General features: G+C 37.7%; 1 protein-coding gene across 1 annotated transcript in view; it reads right to left on the bottom strand.

Moving 5' to 3' along the window:
* LOC115816335 (scavenger receptor cysteine-rich type 1 protein M130-like) overlaps nucleotides 1–18,629 on the bottom strand; it is a 29,403-nt gene that overhangs the window by 6,663 nt on the left and 4,111 nt on the right. The window contains exons 4-17 of the mRNA XM_030779290.1: nucleotides 16,502–16,813; nucleotides 16,039–16,353; nucleotides 15,556–15,892; nucleotides 15,108–15,415; nucleotides 14,350–14,652; nucleotides 14,073–14,141; nucleotides 13,303–13,617; nucleotides 12,306–12,458; nucleotides 12,045–12,143; nucleotides 11,563–11,640; nucleotides 10,252–10,316; nucleotides 7,505–7,702; nucleotides 4,805–5,102; nucleotides 87–398 (exon numbers count right to left, since the gene is read on the bottom strand). Coding sequence (XP_030635150.1) covers nucleotides 87–398; nucleotides 4,805–5,102; nucleotides 7,505–7,702; nucleotides 10,252–10,316; nucleotides 11,563–11,640; nucleotides 12,045–12,143; nucleotides 12,306–12,458; nucleotides 13,303–13,617; nucleotides 14,073–14,141; nucleotides 14,350–14,652; nucleotides 15,108–15,415; nucleotides 15,556–15,892; nucleotides 16,039–16,353; nucleotides 16,502–16,813 — 3,162 coding nt within the window. The remainder of the gene's footprint in view (nucleotides 1–86; nucleotides 399–4,804; nucleotides 5,103–7,504; nucleotides 7,703–10,251; nucleotides 10,317–11,562; nucleotides 11,641–12,044; nucleotides 12,144–12,305; nucleotides 12,459–13,302; nucleotides 13,618–14,072; nucleotides 14,142–14,349; nucleotides 14,653–15,107; nucleotides 15,416–15,555; nucleotides 15,893–16,038; nucleotides 16,354–16,501; nucleotides 16,814–18,629) is intronic.

Here is an 18,629-nt window from a genome sequence, read left to right as displayed (position 1 = left end):
TTTCCAAAGTTTCTACAGTAAAATGTTACATTTTCAAGCATTTATGATGATTTACTTAAATGTGAGGGAAAAGACAGAAACTTTACCTGTGCATGTAAGACCTACATCATTATCATGGGAACAATTTCGTGTCTGTGAAGATGATTTTGGACAAAGGAAAATCTCAGATTCATTTCCTCCACACTGAAACTCATCTGACAACACATGGCCCTCCCCTCTGCCAAAAGCTGCTCCTCCCAGAATTTCTCCAGGAGCCCCACAGCCCAGCTCTCGACACACAACCTCTGCATCCTGCTGGTCAAAGGCAGCATCACACACCGTGCCCCATTTGTTTCCACGTAGGAGCTCTAGTCTCCCAGAACACAAGTTAAATCCATCTGCTAGTCTGGTCACATGACCTGTCAATTCAAAAGACACAATGACTTCATCTTATAAATGTAATTAGAAGAAATTGCTTTCACATTTAATGGAGATAATTGTAGTATTTTAGTCTAAATACTTAAATGCAGTTTGTTAAAATGACATGAAAACTGCAATTTTAAAGTGGGTCTCAATCATTTTCGTGTTGCTGGGCAGCAACTGGAGGTGAGACTTCATATTTTGCAATACATGGCTGATCAAATGTTTCACTAATTCTGAGGTTGCAAAAAAAGCTCACATAGTATCCTCATATCTGCCTTCTCCCCTCTCTCTACAGACAAAATTGAAAATCCTGGATCCTAACGCACAACAAAGGCCATGCTACATGCATGGAGATCATAGCACCATCTGCACCATTTGGCCATAGTCTGATAGGATTAAACTACAAGTAAGGCCAGATCGCCTCATAGGACAGTATCTTGTGGCGATCTGGATTCCTCACATTCTCTTCAGTGGCAGTAATACAAAGGCAAAGGAAAAAAAAGAAAGAAAGAATAAAAACATAGGATTTTTGATCATTTTTGGAAGCTAGAGACTGACATATGATTTATTACAACCCAAATACAGTCAGCTAAACTTGAGCATCTGTCACAACCTGCACCGCCATTTTGGACTTTTGGTTTGACATGTCTTTGTGCTCCTGTTCTCTGTCTGTCTCCGCCCCTCACCTGTACCTGTTTGTCCAATTATTACCTTGTTAATTTCTACCAATCCTGTGTTGCCCTGTTTAGTTCTCCCTCTATTTAAGTCCTAGTGTTTGCCTTGTCTTTGTCTATCGTTGTTTGTGTATTTTGCGCACTGTCATGCTGCACCTTTTTGTAATTGGTTTTTGTTCCTTTGTTTGCACTTGTATTTTGGTCTTCATTTTAAGTAAAGCCTTCTGTTTTGTCACCGTCAACCATCGTGTCTTTGCACTTGGGTCCTGCACCACACCACCAGCCGTGACAGCATCAAAAACTCACAGGATTATAGGAATCAAAATCATAAGAATTCAAAGGTCAAACACAACTAGAAAATCAGCCGCCATGCAGATGACACAGCCTCAAAAGCTATTTGACTGGTGACAGGAAGTCCACAGACTCATAACTCAATGTGCCATTTTACATTGCTAAAATGTATTGACTTGATGGTGGAACACTTGTGACAATGTTATGTTAGCATGAAGTGTTTTTTTATGTAGTTATTTTTTTAGATGTTTACTGCATATACTGTAAACCGTCAGTTTGCCCAGTGCTGTCTGCCTTGCATCTCCAGAAAACACATGTAAAACATTTAAGCAACTCTATGAGGAACTGTCCTCCAAATAGTGTTTGGAACATTTGTTGTTGAGAAAGTACATCTTGCTTTTCAACCATAAAAAAATCTAAAACTATAGTTTCAATGTCCAGAAATCTCTACCTACAGAAATGTTTTGGAAATATTTCAAGGACATTTCTTTTCTAAACTCTAAAATAGGTTGTTGCAGTATAAATTTACTGGTAGGAAAGTACGCAGCAAAAAGACAAATGTATTGCCTTTGTCATGTTGGAATCATTTTGCTTCACAAGTGCTTCAGTACACCAGTTTATAAATCCCCTGAACTAGTGAGAATATTTAAGACAACTGTTTAGCTTTTGTGAGATGTTTTAAGCTGTGCTGTTTTAAAATATTTTCCTCTGGGAATAGAGTGATAGGGTCTGATGTAACCATTTGGTAAATCAAACTAAATATAACATCTCAGGGAAAAAGCAGACGTACTCTTGCTAAAAAAAAAAAAAAAAAAAAAGTACTCTAAGTAGAGTTAAACTGATAACTGATTTTGTAAATTACGAATCAGTGACTATTTCACTCTGACTAAACTATTTCTCGGGTGGGGCGGGGGGGGGGGCTACTTTAACTCCACTTAGAGTACTCTTTTTTTTTTTTTTTTTTAGCAGGAGAACTTCTACTTTTACTTTATCCACACGTGTCAAATTTACATGATGAGACTTAGGAGGGTGGAGTTCAAAAACCGTGCTCCATTTCACTTCTGAGAACATGAAATGTTAAACATCTCTACTAAGCCGTCAGAGTTATTCTACCCCCGTCACTGCAAAACTAAAAAATGTCCTTGCTGAAAGAACTGTGCCACTTAAGTTTCTTTAACATATGTGACAGTTTAAATATTTTAGTATTTAACATATTTGACAGTAGTGGAACAGAGTTCTGTTGCTGTTTCCTTCCTAGCTTGTACAGGGCAGCATACGGGGAATGGAATTCTGTTGAGCAGTTGTGTTGTTAATGACTTTTTCTTGCTTAAAAAATGATTGTTCTGTGACGTGGTATGTGTGTGTGCTTGTTATCTGCAGTTTTTCTACTCAGACAATGACTTAAACGTGTGTTACCATTTGGAAGCTGACTCGTGCACATGGCTATCTAGCAGTGGTGCGGTTACTCTAAGTTCAATCTGATGTATCAATTGCTGTGTGACTAAGGCAGTGGTGTTTTGAGAAATTTGCAATAAACTGAATTTGTTCAAATGGATTATTGCTTAACCTGCGGCCCTGACTTCTGTTACAGTATGTTCTACTGCAGAGCATTAAGTACTGTCAGTTCATCTGAAACTAGTTACTACATCCATGTTGTTAAGAATACATGCTGTGTAAGCTTTGTAAACTAATAAATAATGAGTATTGCTAAATAGACTAAAACTAGTTGAAAATGATTTTCTGTGTTAAGTATGTGTTGTTCACTGTGAAAGTGTGGGTTATTGAAAAATCAAGTCACTCAAACTCAAAACAAGATTGATGTTATGATCAATTCAAGGTAATGAGTTTGTTTTTTTTTTTCTTAAATTAACTTAATGAAATTTACAGTGATCAGTCTATTTATAAAAACAACTGGTACCGACATTAAGCACTGGATTTTCCTCTCTCCATTAGTGTCATGAATGGTAATTATGTTCATTTTACCAAAAATCAACCCCCTTGTATGACTCTATATGGCACAGCCCTCAATTTCAACTTGGAACTTGGAAAAAAAACACCACTTATTTCATGATATATCAGTATCTCAAGTTGAAACCCATAAATGAGAGAGAGAGAGAGAGAGAGAGAGAGAGAGAGAGAGAGAGCGATAGAGAGAGAGAGTGAGAGAGAGAGAGAGACAGAAACCAGTTTCTTCCAATGCCTGTGGTTTAACCACAGAACAGGTGCACAAACCTGACTGACACTCCACACTGAGGCAGCTCTGCTGCTGCCATGTTACTGAACCTTTTAACTAAACTATAGGGACATCATATATTTTTTATCATATTACTGACACTGTGTCTGCTTCCTGTCCCATGAATATTAAAAATATGAGGCCCTGACACATCTGCTCTGCAAACTGAATAAACTTTAACCCTTTCCGCAACTAAGCCGAGAGCTGATAATAAAACTAATAAATCTTTGGTTTAAAAAAAAACAATAAATCTTGAGATATGAAGCTAATAAAACTCCATGCTGTTACATGTATATATATAATTTCACTTATTGTATCCTCATGGACTACCCACTTCATAAAAACAAGAAGTCACTGCAGTCTGTCGTCCAGAGTGACGTCCTCTGTTATCGGGAAATAAAATTCCCAACGGGAGACTAAGGCTGAAACATACACTGAAGTGTGGAGAGTGTGAACTGTAGTAGGCAGTGGCGGGAGGCTCTCAGAAAAATTTGAAATTAGCATCAATTGATAATTTAAAATTGGCGTCTTTACCAGTGGACTGCTTCTGCTCTCACACCAACAACAAATGCATCAGTGTTTCAACACATCTACAAGTGGTGTGTGATACACAAATGGACCCATTTTCTAATTATTTTCTCATTATTCTACATTGCTCCTTAATATCAACCACCCATTCTCACGTTCTCTCAGCAGTGCCGTTCTTCAGCCGTCAGAAAATTATAATAATAACAGCACAAAAATAATGACATTTCTGAATGACAGATTGTGCCATGTTCTCTATTTTAACTGATTGTTTTCTCTGCTTTAACAAGGGGTAAGTTGTAAATATTCAATTTAATCCTCATTTATCTAATGATGCAATATGTTCTGTCACTATTACTCATCGAATTATTTTTATTTTATTTTGTTTTATTGTTTAGTTTTTACATTTGAATTAAATACATTTTTTTTAAAAATGCATACATTTACTTATGCTTCCTGTCATCGATTTAATTTTTTTCCTTTTGTGTGTGTTTTGCTGGGGTCAGTGTTTCACCTGGTGAAAATGCTGAGTGCTCAGCGATTTTAGAAAACAATTAGCTGCAGACCGACAGCGTGAGCAACAGAGTTAAGATAAAGGTACAAAATAAATGTGCTTGTCTAATGAGTTGGCATGTCAGTATATCCGTGTAATTATATAGTAAAATTTTGTCCAGCCTACCTGAGCAGATGACTCCAGCATCTTCAGAATGGAGACAGCTATGTTTGCCCCATCCTGCTGATGTACAGTTCTTCAGTGTAGACTCTGATCCACTGCAGGCCACATTATCCATCCAGATTGGTCCTGATCCCTCTCCAAAATGAGCATTATGCAATACTGCTACAGCCTCCCCACAGTCCAGCTCTCTACAGACCACTGCAGCATCAGTCATATCCCAGGAAAAAGAACAAACCGTGCCCCACTGTCCCTCATGAAGAACCTCCACTCTCCCAGCACAGCGCTTACCACCATTCACCAGCCTCACACTGTCTGGAGCTGAGAGAGAGAGAGAGAGAGAGAGAGAGAGAGAGAGAGAGAGACAGAAACTTATATTCTGTAGAATTTTTTTTTTCAATCTTTTGAATATATTTTACAAGATTCTGTTTCAAACTGAATTAAGTGCATTCAATAGTATGTAACTTGTATGCTAGGAATTGTCTCAGTGTAACATTTAAGTGATTTCCAGCCGTGGATCATTTTCAGACTAGATAAATACTTTACATCTAAATATCAACCAACGATCTTTAATTTTACTGCTGTGAATGTCTCAATACTGTGCTACATCTGTGAATATTTCTATAATACTCATTACAATTACAATGGAAGAATTCAGTCTCTCTCTTAATCATTTATTACATCTTAGACATATTTTCTTTAATTCTGTCTCTACACTTCACTCCTTTATAATGATCACTTGACCTTTTGACCATGAACCTGCACTTACCAGCTGTGATGACCTGAATGATGGAAAAGAGAAAAATGATCCACAGGCAACTCTCCATCTCTCTCTCTCTGCCCCAGACAACACTCTGTTTGAACAGCTCAGCACAGAGAAGAACCTTCACCTCTGATCTCCCAGAGTGACTGAAGTATCTGTGCACTTTCAACCCCCCTAGAGACAGCACCCTCACCACAACCACCAATTACACTCACTCTTACCTTATTAGAGAAACGACCACAATTCATCAAACAGCTACAGGGACAAATCAGAGACAGGCGTTTAGTTTTTCTCCAAATGTATCAAATCTATAAGATCAGTGCGGCTGAACAGGACTCCTCCTCTCAAGATCTGAAGACACGTCCATGTGAGGAGAGGAAATACACGACTGTATAGACGCAAACTGTGAGGGAAGAGACGGCCACCGATAAACTCTCAACGTCAGAGAGTTTAATATCACTTCCTAATGCGTTAGACTAAAATACCATGATCTGAGCAGTTTTAGAATTATAATTTTTTTTTTTTAAATCTATGTTATGTTTTAAACAATAAATGATATATTGTACTTTTGAAATATATGTTTTATGACTCGTTTGAAACCGATCACACTCACATTCACTCACACTGATAAACACTCTTACATACACACACACACACACAAACTCACAGAAAGTACACAAGTACACATATAATACACACATACATCCTTACATACAGGTGCGCACACACACACACACACACACACACCCTCACACACAGGCCTTCCTTTTCAGTTTTCTTCCAAGTCCTGTGGTCTGACTACACAGAGCAGATGTGAAAACCTGACTGACACTCCACACTGAGGAAGCCCTGCTGCTGCCAAGTTACTGAACCTTTTAACTAAACCATGGAGACATCATCTAGTTTTTTCACATTACTGACACTGTGTCTGCTTCCTCCTCAAAAATATTAAAAATATATACTCTTGACACAACTGTTTGAAAAGCAGTTGAATCCTTGGTCATCTTAAACTACTGAAAGAAACTTAATCAGCAAACAGTAATTCAGAGGTGGCAAAAGTAAAAGTAGAAGTACTCTTGTTAAGAAAAAAGTACTCTAAGTAGAGTTAAAGTATCCATCCTGAAAAATATATAAATACGAGTAAAATAGTCACTCATTTACAGTTTACAAAAAGAGTCGTCAGTCTAACTCTACTTAGAGTAATTTTATTTTAGCAAGAGTACTTCTACTTTTACCTTTGACTCCCCTGCAGTAAGCAAATAGTTCACACAGATCACTAACTAAAAAAATACCCGCAGTCCATTAATCAACCAGTCATCCCCTAAAATGTTTTCTTAGTCCGAATTTTAAATTGATCAGGTCCTAAAAATACATGAAGGTGTTAAAATGTGAATTTCGTTGTATTTTATCCAGCCAAATGAGGCTTACAGGAGTAATCATTTCCTACTCAGTAGAGGTCATGTTAGGTCACAGACGTTTAAGTTTTGCTCATTGTGTATGTTACCCCCCAGTGGCCAGAAACAGTAACTGCAAAATAAAACAAAAGCAGACAGGCATCCATGAGCCAGATTTTCAGTGGTGTTTTAGTGAGAGTGAGAGAGAGCGAGAGAGAGAGAGAGAGAGAGAGAGAGAGAGAGTGAGAGAGAGAGAGAGAGAGAGAGAGAGAGGGAGAGAGTGTGTATGTGCATGTTTCTGTCTGTCTGTTTTGTGTGATTGTCAAAAAATTGTTTTGCTACCTGTAAATCTTCAGTTTTTTAAAGAATAAAATGTAGCCAAAATGATTAAAGCCAATTGCTTTTTTTTTTTTTTTTTTAATATTTGAATTCTTTTGATAATTTAAACTTAAACTTCTCCAAGATAGAAGAGAAGGAAGCTTTTGGTCATCAATTCTGTGGTCAGATGACCAAACACTTTCTTCTTTGTTCAGGTGAACTTTTGTGTGCCTGTCTTGGAGAAGTGGAGCCCTCCTTGGTCTGTGTCCATGGAGACCAGCCTTGTGCAGTGTCCACTGGAGTGTCTGGCCTGAGATGTTGGTACCAGAACTGCTCAGAGTCATCAGGATGGCCTTGGTGGTGATGCTTGGATTCTACTTGGTCTCTCACACTGCCATTCTTGCCAGCATATGGGTCACTTTTGGCCTTCTAACCCCACACTTTGAGATTTTTCACACTGTGGAACTCTTTGTACTTTTACATTATGCTTTGCACTGTGGCCACTGGTACTTGAAAACACATGGATATGGCTTTGTAGCCTTTCCCTGTCTTGTGAGCAGCCACAATGTGCAATGGGAGGTCCTCACTAAGCTCTTTGGTTTTAGCCATGACTTGCAATTGACTAGTAACTGACTAGAGAACTACTGCATGAGCAGCTCTCAATTTACAGTTGATTAGAATGCTCTAGAACATGATAGAAATTACCAGGACCATTTGGAATGGTGTAGAAGCTTGCATTTTCTCAAACATTTACGACAATTCCAAGTGGTACAAATAAATATGGATCTGGCATTTTCAGTTAAAATGTAAAAAACCCACAGAAATAGTTAAAATTGATCATTAACATCTGACACAATGTCAATCCATCTTTTGTCATTGTTTATCTCATTTCCAGCCAGATGAAACCTACTGGTCAAATAAAAATTCACTATAAATCCAAATTTGGTTTGGGTATGAATAATTTTGGACTTAACTGTAGATATATGGGTCATTCCGTGTCAAATCAGATAAGGTTGTTTCAGCACTGTGTCAGATTTTGTTCAAATCACGTCTTTATCATAAATGGATCCCAAAAGCAAGGCCTGTAAAATATGTCTGTTCAAATTCTATGGTTTCATATTGCTTCAGCCCTTGATATTATTTTGGCTTTATAGCCTCAAAAACGTCTTGTCGGGGAAGCCATGTTTAGGCATTAAAATCTTGACAAGTATTGTTCCTAGCCTCACCAAACGTTGTAGGATGTTTTCTGTATGCCAAAGCCATTAAAAGCCTGTACTGCATGTCATTCTATTTTTGTAAGGCCTTAGATTTGGAAAGAAGTGCAAAATTCCTAAATGAGGGTGACATGGAGGGTACTAGAAACCTACATTTTTGCACCAATATGATGTCAATCATGAAGATCAAAGAAACACGTGACCACTAGAGGGGGAAACAACAAGAGGAACTAAAGAAACAAAGAAGGACAGAAAGGGACAGGGCGTGACAGTACATGGAAATTCCCTGATGTAAAGTTATTGAGGGTACAAAGTGCCAATGTCCTTCCATTCTTCCTTCATACAAAATAGACACAGATTTGGGAGATATTTTACCTATGGAAGAAAAACGTCCATTTCAGGATTATATTTTTTTTGCCACAGTATCTCCATGAATCATTGGATAATGGAACATAGGGATTCCACTTATCAAGGAAACACCAAGCACGTGCCCAATTCAGTCCTGCTATGCAAGTTATATGTTATTACATGTTATTACATCTCATGTAATTTTTAGTACATAATTTGCCACATTGAACATTGTTTTCAATAGCGTTATTTGATTTTTCTTTTACTGAGTATCTTATTCTTTTTTAAACATGGGATATAAAATTTAACCACTCCATTGAATATAGCATCTATCAAAGTTAATGCCTTCTTCTGTAATGAGGCCCTGATAGTCAAGAAACTAGCGAGCATTAATGACCTATAGTAAAATGAACCTATAGAAAACATGTTTTTCTTTACTCAAATATATATTTCAGAGGCTGGGACAAGCATAAGTAGAAATAATAAGCTTCTTCATAATGGAATTTTTTTTTTCCTAAAGGTAAAACAATGCTTTCAGCTCTGTGTGTATATCTATGAAGGGAGCATGGAAGGACATTGGTATTTTGTACACTGAATGACCAGACCTTAAGCTATTTCCACATACATTTTCATGTTCCTGCCAGCCACCCCACATACCATTTTGGCCCTGTGAAAATGACCCCAAAATGCTACCACGCCTTGTTTTATTCTTTATAACCTCTTGTCCATTAATGGTAGAGACCTCAAATATTGGCACAAAATTAATTAAAGATTGCATTTGCAGAAAATTCATCAAATGACTGTTTACATTTGAACCCTAAATATTCAATGTTTAGACTGGTAAGCAATCACTTAAGCATAATCAGCAATTTCTAAGGAAATATAGATTTCACATCAACTCAAACACCTGATTCATAAAGGCATCCACATGAAAACTCTTTATTGAATTTTATGCACTGACAAAAAGATATTTATGCTGAAGGTTATGATGTAAAGCAACGTCACATAGTGCTTAAGTGATCATTTTAAAAGCATGAACTAAATAATAAGAGTACTTGTAAATGATATAGTAAGTAATGTAACTGTCAAGATGTGGCAAATTCATAATGACCAGAGCAAAATTAATGACTGAATAGGCACTACAGCAATTGTCATATTAAGATAAACATTAAATCTACAATAAATGCCATAAGCAAGTTAAAAATGATTTTATTTTTTATATAATCAAGCTGTTTATTCCCTGAGAAGAAAAAGGAGAGAGAGAAAAAGACTGCAGTATTACAGTGTATTAACAGTACAACATTATATCTCCTACACAGCTCAGTTCTTGTCTTCCTACAAATTATGATTTTTTTATGCAGATTCTGTTGTCAGCTAACTTCCTTTCTCTTATTTGGCCGCTTCGGTTGTGTTGACGTAATCTTCAGAGAGTTTTCTCTCGCCTTTGAGAGCTTCTTCCACCACATTTTCATATTCCATCTCTAGTGGAGTAGGGAGAGGCAACATTTGAAATTTGTTGTTTCTGAAAATAATGCTGCTTACTCAGTTTGACTATAAACAGAATTTTATCAGGGGCCCTGATCCTCCCTGTTGATTAATCAGTCTGAGAGAGTATAATAAAGAAGTTATATTGTATAATGTGGTATTTTGTTTTTTGAAAAATACATCAGCTATTAGAACAAATCCAAAACTGATCATGATGCTTTTTTATCATTTGTATCTGTAGTGGGCGTGTGCATCTCCATCACTGAGGCCGATGCGATACACATCTCGATGAATTTCCAACAATCCGGTACATTAAAGATACATATGAAGCATGATTTGACATGATTTGATTCACACCGCGATTCAATGCCATATGATGCGATGCAAAAGAATGTGATGCTCAGCATGGTGCAGATAGTTTGATTTTATTTCTTTGGTTCCTCTTCAGCAGACAGTGAATCATAAATTAACTAAAAAAGTGCCATTTTTATTTCACATATTTGTTTCTCTTGTATCGCAAGTCAGTAAGCATCTGATTTATGCTAGTTCTTTTTGACTACTAAAAAACACTTGGCCCTTTCACAGACAGACCTTTTCACAGACAGTCCTCTGTAGTGCAAATAAATAAATAAATAACAGACCATGATAATAAATTAATGCTGGATAGTTTTTATAGATGGATTATTTATTGAAATCAGCAGTGACGTATTTTTTATCCGAGGCCTTGCCAGGGACTTAATCAAGATCTCTGGTTTCTGGTAGAGAATCTTAATTCAGAATGAATGCCTTAATTTCAGAGTTTCAATAAATTTGGATTCTGGTTTATTCCCTCACTTTTACTTTAAAATTTGATGAGAAGTTGTCAGTTACTTCAAATTATTTAGCAAAACTATAACCTGCCTAAAATAAAAATTCTCTCTGGTCTTTTCTATGGGCTCAATGTTGAATATTTTCACACACACAATCCACTCATTTAATTTACTCAGAGGATTTCAAAATGTAATCAACAAATACAGCAAATAAAGTTGAGCTGAACTGAAATTTGAGGTAATTGATAAAACAGGGCGCTACGTTAACAAGGGTGAACCTTTCCAACCTCATTCAACAAGAGGACTAAATATAAAAGTCCCCGTTAACCAGTCAGATAACTTGGGACTTTCCCCCCAAGATGATGATAACATCTCATTTGCTACAAAAACACTCAGAAATGTAAAAGACAAACATATGTGTGAACATACTCACTCTGAAGATTTTGCTGAACATCTCCAACAGACCTGACATCATCATAATCCTCTGGTGTAACCTCCTCCTCATTTCCCCCTTTGTGAAAATACAGAAATTTTCACTCCATTCAGAACATACACTCATGTGTCAGATCACCAATAGTTTTCTCATCATCAAAACACCCACATTTTTCTTCTGCGAAAAACAGAGAAATTTAACTGAGTGGCTACTGTATGTGAGTACAGCCAACCTTCATATTTGAGTCTTTTCTCCAAGTGTAATTAAAGCAATGATCTAGGAGAAATTATTATTCTGTTATTCTGTCTCAAGAATAACAAGGCACCACTGGATGTGTATGCATTAGCCTAGCTGTGGCCGGATGCATTGCTTTATACATTCCAATAGCCCTATGCTGATCAGGCAGTCTCTGACTGTCTCTTGTAAGACATCTTCTGAAATCTTATGTTTGGAAATTTAAAATAGAGAGATGTTTCACTCACCACTCTGAGCAGTGTTACTGGTTCTTTTAGTGATGAATCTGTCATGAATCTCCTCATAGACCACTTCAGACACAGTCATGTGTTTCCTCTTGGAAAGGGCTGAGTGAGAGAAGACAAAAAACAATGGATCATATTTCATATTTGGAGCATGTGAAGACAGTAGCAGAGATAAAGCAGAGAGCTTTTTGCTCCTGCTCTCTGTTCACGTTAAAAGACATTTTGCAAAAACTCGATGTCTCCAGACCTCAAAGTTTCTCCTACCTCTCCTCATTGCTCTGTTCTGATAAAACATCACAACCAGAAGCACCACCAGCAGTAGGAGCAGTGTTCCTAGAACCAGGAAAACCGCCAAGGGAACAGAATGACGTGGAACTGGAGACAGAGTCTTTGAGGTCGTGGTCCGTCTGGTAACAACTGTTGGAGACACAAGAAAAAAATACAGAAAAATATACCACAGCACTTTGAAGATTTATTCATCACTGAACTGTTAGAGACATGAGAAAAAACAATTAAACAAAAATCACACCACAATATACTGAACCTAAACATTTATCTATCATTTTAACGTGATACCCCAACACCTGGCTAAAAAAGCTACTGGGTTAGAAAATGTAATCATTCACATAGTTATATTTTGTACTATGGATGCAAGGAGATTATTTTAAGCAAACAAAGCTCAAGGAAGTTTTTTGGGTTCACCAGATATTGCTTTTTAAGAAAACAAGAGTGGAGAAAGGAGAACACACAGGTGATCACATTACCTGATGTTGGTAAGGAACCGGTAGATGTCATTACTTTCCCTAGAAACACAAAAAAACCATGAAAAGCTTGTGTATGAATTTTATTGTAACTGCAATGACACTGGATCACTTTGCTATCACATTTTAATGATGGCAATATTCATCTTAAATTTACAGCTCATAACAATGACATTCACCTGTGGTAGTCGGAGGTTCAGAGGATTGATCTGTAAAAAGTGAAAGATTGCAGTAGATCATCAGTGTTGAATTTAATTCAGTTTCTTCAATTTTTAATATGAAATGTATGCTTTAGTGATGCATGGTTTAATGTGGTTATAGTTGAAATGAATGGCATTATCCATAATAACCAAATATGAATTAATCAGTTTGAAAACAACTGGCACAGGCACAGGCACAAAAGTTTAAAAGATAGTATAATAGTGGTAAGTAGTATTTCTACATGAATAAACATAATATATTTGACTGTGTATAAGTAGATCAAAATCCCTCTCTCAAACCTGTACAGGTGACCTTGGCGTGTCTCTCTTTGGAACAGTCAGTGTGGTTCTTCAGGGAGAGAGAGCAGTCCCACAGCTGGAACTCACTGCCTCTGCACTCCACTCTACTCAGCCACACAGTGTCCTCTCCATGACCAGAGACAACACTCCCATCAGTCCTCAGTGCCTGACCACAGCCCAGCTGCCTGCACACCACCTGAGCATCCCTCATGTCCCACAGATCATCACAGACTGAGCCCCAGGTACCGTTATGATAAACCTCCAGCCTCCCAGAGCACTGGCCCTCTCCTCCCATCAGCCTGAGGGGTAGACGGTCTAGAAAACAAATGTTCAAAACACAAACTGCTAAGTATTCCCATAAACTATTAGAATATTCAAAGCCATTGCTCATTATGCTCTCATAGAAATGATATTCATGTTTTACACTGAACGAAGCATGGAACTGCAGAGCAAATATGTCCATTTTTCACTTGTACTCCAACTGGCTGGATCTCTCACAGTGGATTTGTCATAAATCCCTCTGCTATACTGAGACTGTCACTCATCAGCTGTTTGATGGCAAATTCATTTTATTTTGTTCTACAACACTGAAGTAATCTCTTACTTCATTTCACTGATTTCATTTTTTAAACCTACACTCATGTCATGCCATGCATTTCAATTGTAAATTAAGTAGGACAAGATTATCTCCTTTGTTAAGTAATGTCAATAAAAACATTTTCATGAAAAAGGGCAGAAATATAATTTGAATAATTTTCAAGTTCTCCCACCTGAACATGGCCTCTGGGCTGTAGATGCTGAACATGTCAAATGACTTCGTGGGCTGGAACTTTTTTCTTCTGCATAAATAACAGAAGATACATGATGTCCACTTCAGTTTGTTATTTAAAAAAAACATTCATAATTTTTCTTTAAAATGAAAAAATAATTCAATCCACTCATCTACATGTTTTGAAATGCTCCTCATCTTCACTAGAGGTACAAAAACAACATATTTTACAGGTGAGAAAAAATAAAATGCAACCATAGAATACAATGCTGTCTCACCTGAACAGGTCATTTGAGCCACTTCCACATCAGTGCATTCATTCTGACCCCAGGGTGAAGATGGACACTGCCACAGAGTGACGTCATGTGGTCTGCATTTCATTGAATCAAGCCAGTTTGGAGCTGAAGCCACTCTTGGTCTGGCCCAGTCAACACTGCCACTCTTTCCACAGTTCAGCTCTTGGCAGATTAAAGAGGCTGTGTCTGAGTCCATCTGGTTCATGCAGACATTACCCCAGGTCCCATTATAAAATACCTCCAGGTTCCCTGAGCAGCCTTCAGTAAGTCTGACCTCTTTGAACTCTGAGAAAACAAAGTGTCATCGTTAAGACTGTCTTATAGTGTTGAGTCCAAGCTGTGGTCTGAAACTTATCTCTAAAATAGAAAAAGGTAACTTTTGCAGCAAAGTGCTAATCCCAGTTATGAAAATCAACATAGGTTCTGAGGCACGTTTTTCAGTTTCGTCCATGCTATCAATAATCCAGTAGATTAATAATAACAATTCTGTGGATCTAATCTATGATCAGCTGAAACTAACACCATGTGAAGAAAAGAGTACATACATCTTTGAAAAATGTATGATTTATGTTTATGCATCCTTGAAAACAAAAACAAACACGTCATTATAAGTAAAATATTTTTTCACAAAAGAAGTGGTGTGCACCAGTTAAGTCTTTACCAGCACATTTATCTTCAGAGTAATAAAGTTATGGTTGCGTGCAAATGGTTAATACAAAGGTCTCTCCATGACTGAATACCTGAACACACCACTCCCACATCTTCACTGTGTCCACAGTCATGTTGTCCCCATCTCTTTGAAGAACAACTCAGCAGGGACGTCTCGTTCCCCAGGCACTCCACCTCATCCAGCCATATGGGTCCAGTTCCAGGACCAAACCAGGCTGGAACTGGGACACTCAGGGCCTCTCCACACTGGAGCTGCCTGCACACAACCTGGGCATCTTCAATATCCCAGGAATCATCACACACTGTTCCCCATGAGTTTTTGTGGAAAATCTCCAGTCTCCCTGCACAGTCACTCCCAGAACCCACCAGCCTGAGGGACCTGGGACCTGAGTCTACAAACAAGCAGAGACATACATTAAAAAAAAGGCAGACTTCAATAGTGTAATTATTTTATAGCATTTTGACGCATATTTTGACAGACTTCAAAAAGGCCATATTAGATCTATCATTTTAGATTACATGAGTGTCTCACCAGAGCAGATGACTGACGGATATTCACTGTGACTGCAGACTGTGCCAGCAATGATTCTGCACTGATATACATGAGCTTCATTACCAGAGCATGAAAAATCTGTCAGACACACTTCAGTGCCTTTGATGCTGGATGGATGGGAGCTCCAGAACTTTACAGCAGAGCCACAACCCAACTGTCTGCAGACCACAGAGGCTTCAGGAAAACCAAAAGAGTTGAACAGAACTCTCCTCCAGTCCTTACGGTAATAAAGCTCAACTTCTCCCTCACATTCTCTCTCTCCAATGGTCCGCAGCATGCCATCCTGAAGAGACTTTGTGGAATCTAAAATGAAGAGCATGTATTTATCAAAAACTTCCACCATTTCAGTGATTTATTATCATAATACATTGATTGTGATTAGCGTTTAAAAATCATGTATCCATTAAAGATTGTAGTAAACACATCACCATTCAACTATGTAAGCTCACCAGAACAGATGACTCCAACATCCTGTTCATGAGAACATGAATCTCGACTCCATGAGGAGATGACACATTCTGACAGGTGTGTCTCATTCCCCTGGCAATCAAACACATCAGACCAAATCTGGCCACTCCTCTCTCCAAAATGGTCTAATCCCACGATGCCCAGAGCACTCCCACAATTCAGCTGTCTACAGAGGACACTGGCAGCTCTCATGTCCCATGATGCATCACACACCATGCCCCACTCATCCAGGTACCGTAGCTCAACTCGACCAGCACAGGAGTCAGGGCCTCCAACCAGTTTGAACTCTGTGTAAGCTGTGCACGAAAAGTCATCCATTACGGTCATAGTCATATTCTTGCAGGTTTAAAGTATAAAGTCTTCTGAAGTTTCTACAGTAAAATGTTACATTTTCAAACATTTATGATGATTTACTTAAAGGTGAGGGAAAATCAAAAACTTTACCCGTGCATGTAAGCCCCACATCATTATTGTGAGAACAGTTTTGTTTTTGTGAAGGTAATTTTGGACAAAGGAAAATCTCTGATTCATTTCCTCCACACTGAAACTCATCTGACAACACATGGCCCTCCCCTCTGCCAAAAGCTGCTCCTCCCAGAATTTCTCCAGGAGCCCCACAGCCCAGCTCTCGACACACAACCTCTGCATCCTGCTGGTCAAAGGCAGCATCACACACCGTGCCCCACTGGTTTCCACGTAGAAGCTCTAGTCTCCCAGAACACAAGTTAAATCCATCAACTAGTCTGGTCACATGACCTGTCAATTCAAAATACACAATAACTTCATTTTACAAATGTAATTAGAAGAAATTGCTTTCACATTTAATGGAGATAATTGTCGTATTTTAGTCTAAATCCTTAAATACAGTTTGTTAAAATGACATGAAATCTACAATTTTAAAGTGGGTCTTAAAAATTTTCGTGTTGCTGGGCAGCAACTGGAGGTGAGACTTCATATTTTGTAATACGGTTATTATTACAGGTTGTTAAATGTTTCACTAATTCTGAGGTACAAAAAAAGAAGCTCACATAGTATCCTCATATCTGCCTTCTCCCCTGTCTCTAATGGTAGAACTATATGATCTATATGATATCACTTAGCGCAACCATTTGACAAAAACTGGAACATATACTACAAACCATCAGTCTGCCCAGTAATGTCTTCTTTGAATCTTCTGAAAAGAACTTCATAAAGAACTGTCCTCCAAATATTTTTTTGGAACCTTTGTTGTTGGAAAAGCGCATTTTGCTTTTCAACCATTATAGATCCAAAAAAGACCCAAGCCAAATAAAAAAAAAAAACTATAGTTTCAATGTCCAGAAATCTCTACCTACAGAAGTGTTTTGGAAATATTTTGAGGACATTTTTTTTCCAAACTCTCAAATAGGGTGTTGCAGTATAAATTTACTGGTAGGAAAGTATGCAGCAAAAAGACAAATGTATTGCCTTTGTCATGTTGGAATCATTTTACTTCACAAGTGCTTCAGTACACCAGCTTATAAACCGCCTTGAACTGGTGAGAATATTTAAGACAATTGTATACCTTTTGTGAGATGTTTTAAGCTGTGCTGTTTTAAAATATTTTCCTCTGGGAATAGAGTGATAGGGTCTGATGTAACCATTCGGTAAATCAAACTAAATATAACATCTCAGGGAAAAAGCAGACATACTCTTGCTAAAAAAAAAAAAGTACTCTAAGTAGAGTTAAACTGATAACTGATTTTGTAAATTATGAATGAGTGACTATTCTGCTCTAACTTAACTATTTGTCAACTATTTTTAACTATATCCACTATTTGGATGGTGGAGTTCAAAAACCATGCTCCATTTCACTGCTGAGGACATGAAATATTAAACATCACTACTAAGCTGTCAGAGTTATTCTACCCCCATCACCACAAAAGCTAATAAATGTCCTTGCTGAAAGAAACAAGCAAACCTTGCTCATTTTTTTTCACCAGTCATTCATTTTACTAATTTACATGAAGTTTTTATTTATTTTGGGGGTAAGAATACTGACTCACTTCATTTTTTCAAGTTTGCATCACTTGAAATATTGGTGGTCAGTGAGCTATAGCTGTTTTGACTTGCACACAATGGATCATCCTATCACGTGTTCAGAAAATCAAACTGCACACAGAAGTAGAAGGCATATGAAACAGATTAGCTTTAAATGAATTACAGCTCAGTCTAGACTGACTTTGCCATTTAAGTTTCTTTAACATATTTGACAGTACTGGAACAGAGTTCTGTTGCTGTTTCCTTCCTAGCTTGTACAGGGCATACGGGGAGTGGAATTCTGTTGAGCAGTTGTGTTGTTAACGACTTTGCTTGCTTAAAAAATGATGGTATGTGTGTGTGCTTGTTATCTGCAGTTTATCTACTCGGGCAATAACTTAAACGTGTGTCACCATTTGGAAGCTGACTCGTGCACATGGCTATCTAGCAGTGGTGCAGTTACTTTAAGTTCAATCTGACGTATCAATTGCTGTGTGACTAAGGCAGTGGTGTTTGAGAAACTTGCAATAAACTGAATTTGTTCAAATGGATTATTGCTTAACTTGCGGTCCTG

This window comes from Chanos chanos, chromosome 7 (assembly GCF_902362185.1).
Source record: "Chanos chanos chromosome 7, fChaCha1.1, whole genome shotgun sequence".
Taxonomy (NCBI): Eukaryota; Metazoa; Chordata; class Actinopteri; order Gonorynchiformes; family Chanidae; genus Chanos; species Chanos chanos.
This window is presented reverse-complemented; position numbering and strand designations above follow the sequence as displayed.